Raw genomic sequence first — 13773 nt, 5'->3', positions numbered from 1 at the left:
AGTACTGTCTATGCTGTGCAGTTCAGTGGGTAATTTTATTATTTAAACATATTATGTTAATCTGTTTTAAATGAATTTTCAAAGGAAAACTTCAACTCATTTCCTTATTAAAAGAAATAAAAGAATTCTATCTCTGTCAATGTTCTAGGGAGCTTGCCAGAACTCATATTATATGGAGTGAGGATTTCCTAGATAATTAAAAATATTTCAGAACTATGAAAGTCTCTTCTTTCCTGTTTTGTGTTTGTTTTTGTCTTTTCCCTTTTTCTTTCCTACCCATCTCTCTTTTTGTTTAAAAAGATTTCTTGTGAATCTGACAATTAAGACAATGCTGAGGGACATTTCTTGCTTTTCTGTAAGTGATGGACGATCTTGAGTGTTATGAACAACCATAGCTTCACTGAACTATTTTAGAGACTACCTGCCAGTCATCTGTTCCAAAGTATTAAAATTTTTTGTGTCTTGTTTCAGAAACAGATCTTTCTCTTTTTTTTTCTTTTTAATTAAGTTGTCCACATAGAAACTGAAGTTTCTGCCTCTGTGTTAAACAGCACTCTCAGTGCTTGTGTAAAAATGTATTGGGTGGTTTGGTTGGTTCAGTTGTGGGGGTTTTTTTAGTTAAATCTGGCTTAGTTGTATCGCTGGCATGGAAACAGAGGGGTTTTTACTGCATATGTGTAGGGTCTTTTCTGCCATGGAGAAAGGCTTAGAGTTTGAGTTGATTCTTCTCCAGGGATTCCTTCCTCTGCTATGAGAATATAGGTGACAGCATCAAGGTCATTGGGCTAGTGAATAAGAGAACATTATTAAAAGCTTTTGTTGGGTCCTTAGCTCTGGAAGGGAACCATACTTCTAACAGAATGTTTGCTCTCTGCAAAATATGCCCTGCTTAGCTGAAGAGTCAGTGCAATTTTCTCTTACGCTTGAAGTTTTTCTACAGTTGTACGGTAAGTTGTATATAATAAGCAAACACAGCTCAAGGTATTTCCTTTGTCTTTTTTAGGCACAGAAATCATGGATAGAAAGAGCATTTTACAAGAGAGAATGTGTTCATATCATACCCAGCACCAAAGACCCCCATAGGTAATTGCATGTTACTGCTATGAAAAATGAAAGTTGATTGAAAAAAAGTCTCTGTGTCTATATATATTCATGCAGGGGATATGGATATAAATATTTTGTAAACTTACATGTTCAGAAGGTAGTTGAATTACCTCTGGAGTGATGGATTCCTATGGGAATTATTAGTTTACATTTCAAAACTTACCTCATAAAAAAAAAGATAAATCAAGGGAGGATTAGCATCTGTGTTTAATTTTCTTATCTTCTTAGTTCAATATTCAGTGCATTGAATATTTACCTAAATTGGATGCATGACACACCACACTGTCAAAAGAAAGTAGATGCATTAGACTGGCAATTTAAAATACATGCTAATCCATGCAAAAGCTGATCACTTGTCCTGATATTACCTGAAGAAAGCAGAAGGTGTTCTTTAATTTCTTTTTGTACATATTTAGAACAAAGCATGACTTTTTTTGAAATATAGGAGAGTCCAAAGTAAACAAGACAAAGAAAAAAAGGTAATATGTGTACTATATTGTTTCCATATGCAAAGGCTTCGGGAAAGGAGTCAGCAGATTTGAAAAGGGGTTGGGTTCTTTTTGTAATTTGTTTTCCTGTTTAGTTTATACACGCACGTGACTTGGGTTTTCTGTTTGTGTAATGTCATAGATGTTGCTGTGGGCGTCTAACAGGTCAACACATTGGACAGCCTCCGAGTGCCTCCGTTACTCAGAATGAGAAAAATGAAACCAGGCTTACTCGCAATGACATCCAGTCGGAGAAGTGGTCCATCAGCAAGCACACGCAGCTCAGCCCGACGGACGCTTTTGGAACCATTGAGTTCCAAGGAGGAGGCCACTCCAATAAAGCCATGGTAACTGTATTTTTCTCTTAGATAAATAATGCTGCTAGATAAAAGTAAGCATTCATAAAAAATGAACAGAATTCTTTCTTAACTTCATGCTAAAGTATTATTGAGCCTAAGACCGGAATGTATGTTCTTATGAGTGGGTGAACAAAATTAACTGTAAGAGCTGGAGCACTGTGTAAGAGGACCTACCTTTATGAAGGCTGAAGACACATTAATGTGCTGCTGTCTTAATTTTATTCTAGTGGCTACTCATCCCTCTTTTTCTGAATAATTTTTTAATTCAGATATGATTTCCCATTGCTGGCTGTGTCAGCAAAACTGACAGATTTTAAACATACCAAATTACTTTTAATATTCCTCCAGACATGTATCAGAAGATAGACCAATTAGACTCATGGTTCATATTTCAGTGAAGTAAGAGGCCCCAGGAAATGTCTAGTCTAAGAACTAGGAAATCCCTTGAGCAAGAAGTTTCTCCATCCCTATGGAGTGATACCAAAGTGTATTGATCTGAAGGCTTTGCTCCACTAACTTGGAGAGACCTTTCCAGAGCACACACTAACCCATGCATGTATTTCTCCTATGTAATATTACATTAAAGGAAGAATCTCTCTGACCCTATCTGAACTGCAGAACCTGGATCTTTGGGAACGACAGGTGAGTTTGTGCCTAGCACTTCATGGCCAATACACTGCTTTGGCAGTGAGGGCAGACGCTGAACTCCTGGGCGCTCTGCCGAATAACCTGCCCAGCAATCCAGTACTGTCTTCTGTGCATGAATTCTTCCCAACAGGTGTCTCAGATCTGTCATAAAGAACAGAGATTAGAGACAATGAAAATCTCAGGTCCTGTGCTAGCAAGAGCAGAATATTTTCCTCAGATGTGTACACAGGTGCTGTTGTTGGAGTGACTACTTAAATGGATGGTTCTGTTTGTGCAGATGGATGGCTTCTTTTGATAAAAGAAAGAAAGCACTGCTGCACCAAGAAACAGAAAATTAGGTAATTTCTCTCAGAGTATCACAGACACCATATGTTCAATTGATAACCAATCACCTAAAAATCTGCAAGGCCAGAGATCCAGAGATACAGTAGTGAATGTTATTAACCATATATGGATACTTTGCATAGAATCTGTGTTTATGAGAAGGGATAATCACTAGAACTTTTTCAGTGATGTTCTTGAAGATAGCTATAAAGCAATAAACAGACCTGCCCAGACAAAAGTGGTCTTGGAGACCCAAAAAATGATGAAGGTTTTAGGGAAGCTGTTGACACCAATACTCCTAGAGGATTGATCTTTGCTGGGATTCTGATGTCCTGGCATAGTGCTGGAAGAGACAGGTCATGCTCTAAGATATGTACTGTGTGCTCAAAGAAATGCAATTGAGGTGAAACTGTGGAGATAAAATTGGAAGTCAGCATAAAGGAAAGAAAAACATTGTCACAGAGTGCAGTCAGGAGTGAAACCATGAGCAATTTAGAAAAAAGAAAAAAAGAGAAGGGAAAAAAGGGACTTAAAATCAGAGAAATCTAAATAACAAATTAAAACTTAGGTATGAATACAGACAATTAATTTATTGCTGGAAAAACTCCAGATTTATTTTGACAGACTAGAATCAGGAAGACAGTTGCACCTGCATCTATTTGTAATCATTAAACCCCACTCAAAACAGGGAAAAAATTAAATTCTTCATTAATTAAAAAAATCTGTAAAATCTCCAGAAATTTGATTATCCCACTAGCGAGAAAAGTTCTTCAAATTAAATAATTCAGTAAATATCTCTTGAATCAGTGTTGTGCTTGCTTACCACCAGTAAGAAAAATACCTCTCATTAGACCAAAATGCAAATAAGGAGGCTTGCATAACCATTTAAATGGAAACAGATTAAAGAGTTTTTTATAATGTGTTTGCCACAGAAAGCAGCATGAAGATATCCTTGTGTTTGTATTTTCAGACCCAAACATTATTTTAGGGTAAACTGTAGTCAAAAAGCTGCCTAACTAGTTGTTGCAGTTTTATTATTAGAAAATTAAACTCCTACCTTTGCATTTACTGGGTACTAGGTCTTTCCTATAATAACTAAAACTTAACAAATCAAAAGCTTTCTGTTGAAGCCAAGAGTTTGCTCAATCAAAGAAACCAACCAACTTTGCCAGCAGAGGAAGGAAAAAGGAGACATTATATTGAATAAGGAACAAGTACATAATAGTACTTCGAAATATTCTTGTTTGACGGTACATTCTCGAATCCAAACACAGAGCAGCTGATCAGCATGGATAGGGGAAGAAAGATAAAGGGGAGAAAACATGATAAATTTATTCCTTTCTAAAAATGTGTTAGTTCTTTTGTAGGTACTGGCTACCAAATAACAATATGGAATGAAAGCTGGATTTTGATGACAGTCGTGGCAGGTTTATATTGTGCCTACTGGCTAATAAAATAACCTTATAAAGCAGCAAGATTTGGCAAGCTGACCAAATCAAGGAAAACTTCAAGGGAAGAATTTGGCATTAAATTTTCCACCTATTCTCTATTTTATTTCCTGAAATGGATGCCCACATATTACAATTACTAAGCAAGGGAAACACCGAACTGAGCAGTATTTTCTTGGTCTGTACTAACAGCAAAATTGTTAATTTTTTCTGAATCAGACTGCAAAGAATTAGGTGGGGTTTGTTAATAGGAACCATAACCTCAGATTTATAATCGGAAAACCAGGAGTCAATTAATGGAACAGATTAGTGCATGTAAAACTGACAGATAATTATTTTCTCCATTTGAAGTTAAAGAATTAGATTTTAATACAAAATGTATACTAAGTATAATTACTTTTCATGATACAATATTATATCAGTTGCCACCAGACAATAACAATCAGATCTTTAGCTGTGGAAATGAAAATTATACTGAAATCATAATAGAATAGATTTGAAAAAAACAGCAAAGATGTAGGCTTACATATTATCAATAGAACTGACTGGGCCATTAATTTCATTTCCACAGCCACATGGAACAAAAATTCCCAAACAGCATGACTTTTGCTAATGCTGCGGAGTTGTTAAAGTATCTTCTGCAGCTGCACTATCCTCCTTAAATCAATAATGTGAATAGCTCAATAATTTGTGCAGGAAATTACATAGAAACACATAGCTGAGCTTAGGTAACACTGGTTAACAAGATCAGTTACTAAAAAGGCCTTTCCTTCAGTCTTCATGTAACCACAGATGATCATGATCCTGTGGAGTTTAGATCTCTGTCAATCTCATATTTTCTTTACAAGTGACTCACCCCATTAATATGTAAGAAATGCAATTAACAATTTTGCTTGCTGGCATTTATTTTGTTTTTATAGCAGATTTTCGAATTTAACACCTGTAAAAAGATGTGAGAGGGATGTGGGTATACATAAATTTTACTAATAGCTTTTGCAAGTAAAATTGAAAAAAATATGGGAAAGTTAATAAAATATGATCTGCTTGCACTAGTTGGCTCTTTGTTTAAGAGTTTAAGAAGTAACATGTTCATCTAAATATGTACTAGCATTTTTTTAAGTCAGAAAGCAATAATCAAACTAAAGTGATTCCATTCCAATTATGACCAATATTCTGAATTTTTTAAAGTATATTCTGTTCATCAGTGTAACAATTAAGACAATCTTGCTGTGATGCATTTTGTGCTGTGTTTGTGACCAAACTAAACCCATTTTTTTAATACACTATCTGTCTTTACACACACACTCACATACACAAAAAACCTTAACATTCTTTCATTAATTGCTGGGCCTATTCATTAATTGGTGGGATCATCTATAAACTTCTTTAAAGGATTGCTCTTTACAGAACTAAAATTTCTTTCATCATGGGTTTTCAGAGTTAAATGGAAGATGGCTGTTTGAAAAGCCTTTGGTGAGTTAAATAGATTCCTCCTCGATGAATGCATTTCAATGATACATTTCATATGCAGAGTAAAATCCTAAAATAAGTTTGCAGCTGCAAAAGAAAGGAAGTTTACATCAGTGTTATCTGCTTAACTTTTCTTATGGTGCATGGAAACATGAAAGAACATCAGTAGAAAATTCCAATGAACATTAACAGTTATTTGGACAAAATTGCTAATATTCAGGTCCTTAAAACTTTATTAAGGACATTTGGAAATCAGTCACAGAAAAAGGTATTTTTCTTGGTTTAAAATGCATTGAGTTTTATAAAAACTGTATAAAAAGGATGCCAAAAATCATCAGGGGTTTTGAGAGGAAAAAAGAGATAATCCTATAACTTGCATAAACCATGAAAAGGCAGCAAATACTATTTCTGTGATAGTAAATTAATTCTTTAAAAATATTTACAGAATTTAAAAGACAGTGTTCTACATGGAGAAAAAGGGGAAATAACACAGAAAAATCTTTATCCAAAGCCCATTTAAATCAATAAGGGTTCTTTCACTGAGTGTTTGTGGAATTTAGATTAGGCCTTAAGGTGTTAAGAAGAAATAACTTATACAGAACCAATCTGTTTTCAGTCTAAGTAACAGGTTTTTTGTTGAATTCAGTGAGAATAATATTTAATTTTTTTTTTTTGTGAGGATCACACTTTGAGGCAATCAGTCTTTAATTTCAAGACATATCTGTAGTGATAGAAACATACTTAAGTTACGAAGAAGGAAACACAGGAACAACGTAAGAATGCAGGTCACAAAATGTTTTCTGAATAGTTTTACTTTAAGAAATACAACAGAATTCTGAGTCTCTTTAATTTATTCACTGATACTCTCATCTGCAATCATTCACCAAGTACTTTAATGAGACAGCTGGGCCTAAGTAATGAATAGAAATTCTACTTCTCGGGAACTTTTACTTTTGCCCTAGGGCACTGGAGTCGAACTTGGAAGTGTCTGGCTGTTTGATTAATGGTGAGCACAGGTATGTTGTAGAGAACACATGACAAAAAAAGTGAAGCAACAATTGGCAACACATGCACTCTTGCTGACTACTACTGTACTAGTTTAGGGATCAAATGGGCATTACAGCTCCAGCTTGATGCTGTGTCTTTTCACGTTCTGTGTTGATGTCAGTCAGGTCAGCCTGTAAGTTTAGTGATCCAGAACTGTACTTTTGCTTTCTAGCTTGCCCTGCTTTGCTGACACATGAAAACTGAACTCTTGCATCCTATCCATATACTTCTCCCGTAAAGAAAGGGCTAAATAATTTCCCATTAGAGCTGAGAGTTTCTACAGCTGACAGGTACACCAGGCATGGAATTTCATAGCACAGCAGCATAGTGGTTTGGCTTAGATCTAAATTTTGTATCTGCCTCCAGAGGCTATCACAAGACAATTCAGGAACAGCAGAAATACTCATTAACAATCTAAGCAAAAATTGATAGGGCTAAATATTCTGTTACGGTATTGGAAGAAACTAATTTTTATTATGGACAAAAACGGCTGTAAAGGTGTGATTCATAAAAATAGGACGGAAGAATTCTCTTCTAGTTACTAGCTAACATGTTAAGTAATAGAAAAAGAGTGATTTCAAGTATTCCAAAATTTCCAAAAATTGCTTCTGTAAGAGCAAAAATTATTCAAATAGTCATAAAAATTGAATGCTATGAACAGAAGAAAAAATCATGTTTGGCACCATTGCCAAAAACTTCTAAACCAGTAAATCTTACCTCTGTTGATGTAAATTTTAATTTACATAAAGAAACCTTAGAGATTTATTTTTCCTTAAATTTCCACTTTGTAAAGTAAAATTTTCCTAAATATAGAGGGGTTTGCCTGCAGAGCAAGCAGTTGTTTCTAGTAAAAGATGCCTACATTTCAAATAAATGCAAGAAAATACTTCTAACTTTCTGCTTCACCTTGTAGATTTGTATTTATTGGAATTCAGAGGTCTTCATGTATAAGAAGAGTAATACATAGACTTAAGAAGGTAGGGACAGTGAAATCACACGTTTTGAGGTATTAAAAAAAACACTGAAGAATCCAAAAAAAAAAAAAAAAATCACTGTCCAGGTTAGATAATACACATCTGATGCCATTTGTGCCTTCATCTTAGTATCATCCCAGATGATGCAATGGCATGTTTTTCACATATTTTTATGGTCATTGCCAGTATGAATTCACCTTAATTATTTTTTTAAGACTCACAGTCTTAAATAGAGTAAGGTACCAGTGATTCCAAACCAAAGACTCCAAGTTTGACCAGCAGAGTTTTCATGTAGGCCCCATGAAAGATGTTGGTTATGAATGCCTCCAGTTGCCCTTTGCAACCTCAGATCTCCCTTAAGACATTAAAAAGGGAATAAGGATCATTCTTCTTATACCCCCTCTAGTGTGTTAAAACTTTGACAACCCTCAAATGCCAATTTAAAAACTATTAATGTCTCAATCTGGTCAGTGGGATCAAGTGCCATACAAGATTTTATCCCACACTGGAAATTGGTTGAGCAGCTACTTAGAAGGCAGTTTATTAATCAGCTTGACAGACATGAATACTGCATTTTCTATGTCCAGTAGCTGTTGTGGGTTTGCCTGGCTGCTGCAGAGAACATTACTGCTGCACAGGGGTGAATGTACATTCCCAAGTTCTTGCTCAGCTTTTGGTTGGCCTGTGCTCCCCCAACTAATTGTGCAAACAGGCTTCTGCTTCCAGAAATGTTAACAATGGATGTTCCCTGAGCAACAACCCATTCTTGCAAAAAATCCTGTCTATTAGCAGTTTCCTCTGGAAAATGTCAAGTCCTTATTTCTTATTCAGCTAGAAAGGAATCCACTTTATTATCTTATGATATTACTAAAAAAAAAACAAACTCTTGGCTAGAAATACTGACTGGACATGTCAAAAAGGGACAAAATGGTTACATAATATGTATGGATATTATACTACCTGGCATGTTACAATAAACAAGTTAGAACTGGGTATTCCTCAGGCAGAAAGCCTGGCTGAAAGCCTGTATACCAGGCTGAAAGGAGTATACACCTGATGTCTGTGATGACAACCCATCAAGGGAAAGACTGCTGAAGTTTCTTTACAGGCATTGATTCAATCAGAATTTTGACAGATGAGTGCTTTCTGTAACCTATTTTATTTTATTAAGAGGATCCTTTCAGATCTTAGCAGCTATAGAAAGAATTTTTTCCTATTTCTGCTCTGTAACTAGAAATCAAAAAAGTTATTACCTGCCCTGTCACAGGTTTTGTGAAATAGCAGCAGAAGGAGCAGGAGAAAGGCTTGTGAGAGAGAGAGAGAGAGAGACACGTATTTGTGCGACATGGTAATGCTGTAGAAATTTTGAAGGCAGTTGTTATCTTTGAGCACACACAGATGGGCATGATCTCCCCTGGCACAAATTGCTGCACACATAGCACAGAACAGCCAGCAACTGGAAATGCATTAATTTGTTTCACAGCAGTTTTAGGATCTTGTAAGGCAAGATCATGAACCTTTACAAATTGTACTTAGTTCAATTGTACATTCTTTCACCTGAAAAGCACCAGTTTAATAGTCTTGCTCAGTTTACACTTATGTGTGCTTGAAGAACTGAGCTTGTTTCTGTTTTTTCTTACCTTTTGAGGGTTTGACTTCATTAATTTGAAAATGAGGTACAAGTAAATACACAGTTGTGGCTCTGACTACCTAAGTCATCTTTGGTAGACCTCTTACATTCTTCGTCCAGTTTTTGTGTTTATGAATTGTAGACATTAGTCTTTCAAGCATTGCTAAGGATTTTGAAACAGTCAATGTCTTAATTTCCTAAATGAAGAAAATTATGCAGCCTGTGAATTGCAAGTGTTCCATTATTCCTAGTTTTCTAACTAGGAAACTTATCATAAGGCTAGCAATTAGTTACTGTTTTTGTCATAAAGGTTGCCTTTTTTCAGTGATCTATTGGACATAGATCATATACATTAGAAACCAGTGGGTATAACCAATCTTTTTTTCTCTACTCTCTACTATTGCCGTTGTTTCTGCAGTATGTGCGTGTGTCTTTTGACACAAAGCCTGACCTCCTTCTGCATCTGATGACCAAAGAGTGGCAACTTGAGCTCCCCAAACTTCTCATCTCTGTGCACGGGGGCCTTCAGAATTTTGAACTTCAGCCAAAACTCAAACAAGTCTTTGGAAAAGGCCTTATTAAGGCTGCTATGACAACTGGAGCATGGATATTCACTGGAGGAGTAAACACAGGTAAGAGCAGTATTGAAATAAAAGCACAGTGGCATCTAGGAGACTTCATCACAAAAAGAAAAAATAAGAATGATGGGATTAGAAAGCCATTCTGTGTTTTATTTTATTAGTAATTCCTGTACTATATGAAAACAAGAAAATGCCAAGTTCATACCAACCTGGCAGCTGGTATAAAACAGAATAAAAAGTTTGCTAAGTATGAAAAGCACACTGTGGAGCTGAAAATAAACCCTCCTGTGAGGTAATTGTACTAGTATATCACCAAGGAAGACTTTGTAAGATCAACTGTAAGCTGCAGGGAAGGACTACTAATCAAAGTCGTCAAACTCTTATTTTACAAAACTGAAAACACTTTCATCCAGAAAGGACCTTTGTTTTATTTAATCAGGTGACCCAAATTATTAAAGGAAAAAAGTTCTGGGTTTTTGATGTGTTGTGAAACTTTTTCCTTACTTGTAGAGAGATCAACCTAATTTTTTGCTATTGCATTTTCATCAAGAGGGATATCTGCCATTTCTAGTCAAAGAGCATCTGTAATACACCAAACAGGTGTCCTAGAGATAGCGGCTGGCCCAGTTCTGCTAGTGGACGACAGCATGTATGCTTTGGGAATAAGCTGCAAAACATAGGTTCCTAGACAAAAAGATTGGCACTGACATCTTTGTTACCCTCCCTAAAGGAGGCAGAAAGGAGGAGAGATTCAGGGAAAAGTGGAAGAAGTTCTGCTAGAGAGAATTGCAACAAGTTTTGGGCTAGGACATGAGCTTGTAAATTCCTATGTTACTCTCATTTGCTGCAGTAGCAAAGCTATAATTTTTTTACTTTAGTAAGAGTGTATCTTCTTGCTGTCTCTGGAAAACAATGTAATCATTCTAATGTGTGTTAATTTTGGTGCATTCTGGATCAACTCCTACATGTTTGAATATAAATGCGTAATAGATGTCCTGGACTTGGTATCCAGAGCACATCAAATTTAAAACAATATTCAGTTTTATCACAGCAGCTATACAAGTAGCACAGAATCATAGAATATGCTGAGCTGGAAGCAACCGACAAGGATCAGAGTCCAGCTCCTGGCCCTGCACAGGAGAGCCCCGGGAATCAGACCATGTGTCTCAGAGTGTGATCCAAACACTTTCTGAACTTTGGCAGGCTTGATGCCTGAAGAAAGCAAAGAAGAGAAATGTTTGGACTGTTAGATAAATAGATGCAAATGTAATATGCCCCACCTCTCTTCAAAAGAAGGAATAAAATCAGGTTAATGTTGATCTGTGCCCTGTGGTGGTAATAATATTAGTTGTCAGATACTCTTGTCGTGATGATGGCAAAGACAGATGTAAATTTTATGTTAAAAGTACATCAGAAAAATGTACATGTAGTACACCTCATGCAGTGGATTACCACAGCAACTGTAGAAATCAAACTACAGATATTTTTTTTTTTAAAGGACAGACTATAACACTTGGCAAATGCACAACTGCTTCCTACCATTTTTCAAATCATCATAGTTGCAAATGCCAAAACAATGCAAATGTACCAGGAAAGTCATCGTAAATACTGTTGAAAAGGACTCTTTTTCCTGTAATCAGAAACAAACTAGACAAAAAAATGTAGTTCAAGTGACTCTCTGCTGTTTTAAAAGCATATAATTCCAGAAGCAGTTTTGAAATATCAGTAACCTTTCACTGTCTTTAATTTCTGGAGCAAAGCAGTCGATTGCTCCAGGACTAGGTTTTCAAACTGCATAGCTGAAAATTATTTGTGAAATCATAAAAATTGAGAATTTCTTAATACAGTCTCTTTTGTTGAAGATGAATTTTTAAATTGGTTTCTCTTTAGGAAAATTATAATTTAAAAGTCCTGAAAAACTGCTGTTGGACTGAGAATCAGTGATGTGGGAGAGGCAGTGCATACCTGGCTATAAACATGGCTGTTTTTCTGAATATTCATGTCATGCTGAAAGTTGATTATTCTAAATAGCAGGAAATTTTGCAGTCTGGACAGATTTTCTGCTTTAAAACCTTTGGGCTTTAGCTCATGGCAGGTACAAGGTTGGGGTTTTTTTAAACTTTCCACCACAGGAAGAATACTAGACTCTATGACTTAGAGGATCTGCTAGGTTGTGGGGAGTTTTCTTACTTGGGTCATTTACAGTTCAGAAAACTACAACCAAAATCATAACAATTGTGTGACTGTTGTAATTTCTATCCAGTCACCATGAAGTTGTGAAATTTGAGCAATATGGAAACTCAGTAACTGAGAATCAGATAATATCTGCAGCAAACAACGGGTCTGCTTCGGTGCAGCCACGTCCTAAAAACAGTTGTCGATAGACATATTTCAAAAGATTATTGTATTAAAAGAAAGGAGGAATGACACTTGTCCTTTGCACAGAGGTACCACTGAAAGACCGCCAAAGCTGGTCTAGGGCAAGCAAGAAGCACTTGGAAGAATGCTTGGAGCAGTCATTCTCTCTGTACTAGTTTCTGTTTTCTCACTGATTCCCAGGGTGGGTTCTAATACTCTGCTGGAAGCTATCTCAGGTGACTGAGTTTGTTCGGAAAGAGTGGCAAAATAGCTTCATCACAGAGTAGCATAATGATGTTTTCACATTTCCATCCTTGATGGGAGCATTTGTGTACAAGCTGCACTTCTGAGGGAGTTGGGGAGTGGGGAGCACAGTTAATTCCTATGCTTCCTTCTGTGCTTGGAAATACACAAATGCTTGCATGCACATGTAAGCACAAGTGCAGATAAGTAAGCTGCAGTCAACCGTCAGCATTTCTATTCTTCTTTCTAGAGCTGTGTATTTTTTTCTTAATACTTCATTTATTAATTTTTGGATTCAATAAAATGGATTCACAGAAATACTCTAATTATAATAAACAGGAATGTATTCATAGTTTTACTAAATTGTAAGGATAGGCATAGGTATTCCCTAAAAACAAGTCTATACTAAATCCATATGATAATGAACAAAAAAGACATAATTATGAATTTCTGTTTTATGCTGTTTCTTTGCCAGGGGTCATTCGGCATGTTGGAGATGCCCTGAAAGATCATGCCTCAAAATCTCGAGGGAAGATCTGCACCATCGGTATAGCTCCCTGGGGAATTGTGGAAAATCAGGAGGATCTGATTGGCAAAGATGTAAGACCGATATAAATATAGATGACCTTCAGTATCTATAAGTCTTCCAGCTATTTATCCTGTCCTCTCCATCCCTCACTTAGCAATTCCTCTTAGAATTATTGTCTGCAGCAAAAAATCAATATATACACAGGTTTTCCATTAGGGTTGATGGCAGGTTTTGACACGGCAACAATAAAAATTCCTGCACTCTATGTTCTTTAAAAAAAAATTATGAGGAAAATTCATTAAAAGCTATTCTTATATTGAAAATATATCAAAGATTCATCCTTAGAACTTCATGAACCCAGCAGAGTGCTTAAGAAAACACTGATTGCAAAACTTGAAGTCTGATTTATTTTCAAACAATAACTTCAATGTGATGCATTGGTTAAACTCAAAATTGTAGACCATCCTCCTTAGAATATATCTGCTCCCATACACTTTTTATTGATGCAATTTTGAAAGGTCTTATTGGGTATTGTAGGTAAGAGCAGACTTCAAATAATTCACCTCCTGA

The 13773-nt window shown here is 36.0% G+C and overlaps 1 protein-coding gene across 5 annotated transcripts in view; it reads left to right on the top strand.

The window, feature by feature from the left end:
- Positions 1 to 13773, top strand: part of TRPM3 (transient receptor potential cation channel subfamily M member 3) — a 397831-nt gene that overhangs the window by 256600 nt on the left and 127458 nt on the right. For all 5 annotated transcript variants that reach the window (XM_039567684.1, XM_039567686.1, XM_010393073.4 and 2 more), the window contains exons 2-5: positions 1004 to 1083; positions 1735 to 1939; positions 9911 to 10124; positions 13150 to 13274. In XM_039567684.1, coding sequence (XP_039423618.1) covers positions 1004 to 1083; positions 1735 to 1939; positions 9911 to 10124; positions 13150 to 13274 — 624 coding nt within the window. The remainder of the gene's footprint in view (positions 1 to 1003; positions 1084 to 1734; positions 1940 to 9910; positions 10125 to 13149; positions 13275 to 13773) is intronic.

This window comes from Corvus cornix, chromosome Z, assembly GCF_000738735.6.
Source record: "Corvus cornix cornix isolate S_Up_H32 chromosome Z, ASM73873v5, whole genome shotgun sequence".
Classification (NCBI taxonomy): domain Eukaryota; kingdom Metazoa; phylum Chordata; class Aves; order Passeriformes; family Corvidae; genus Corvus; species Corvus cornix.
Note: the sequence above shows the minus strand (reverse complement) of the source record. Positions and strands in the feature narration are given on the sequence as shown.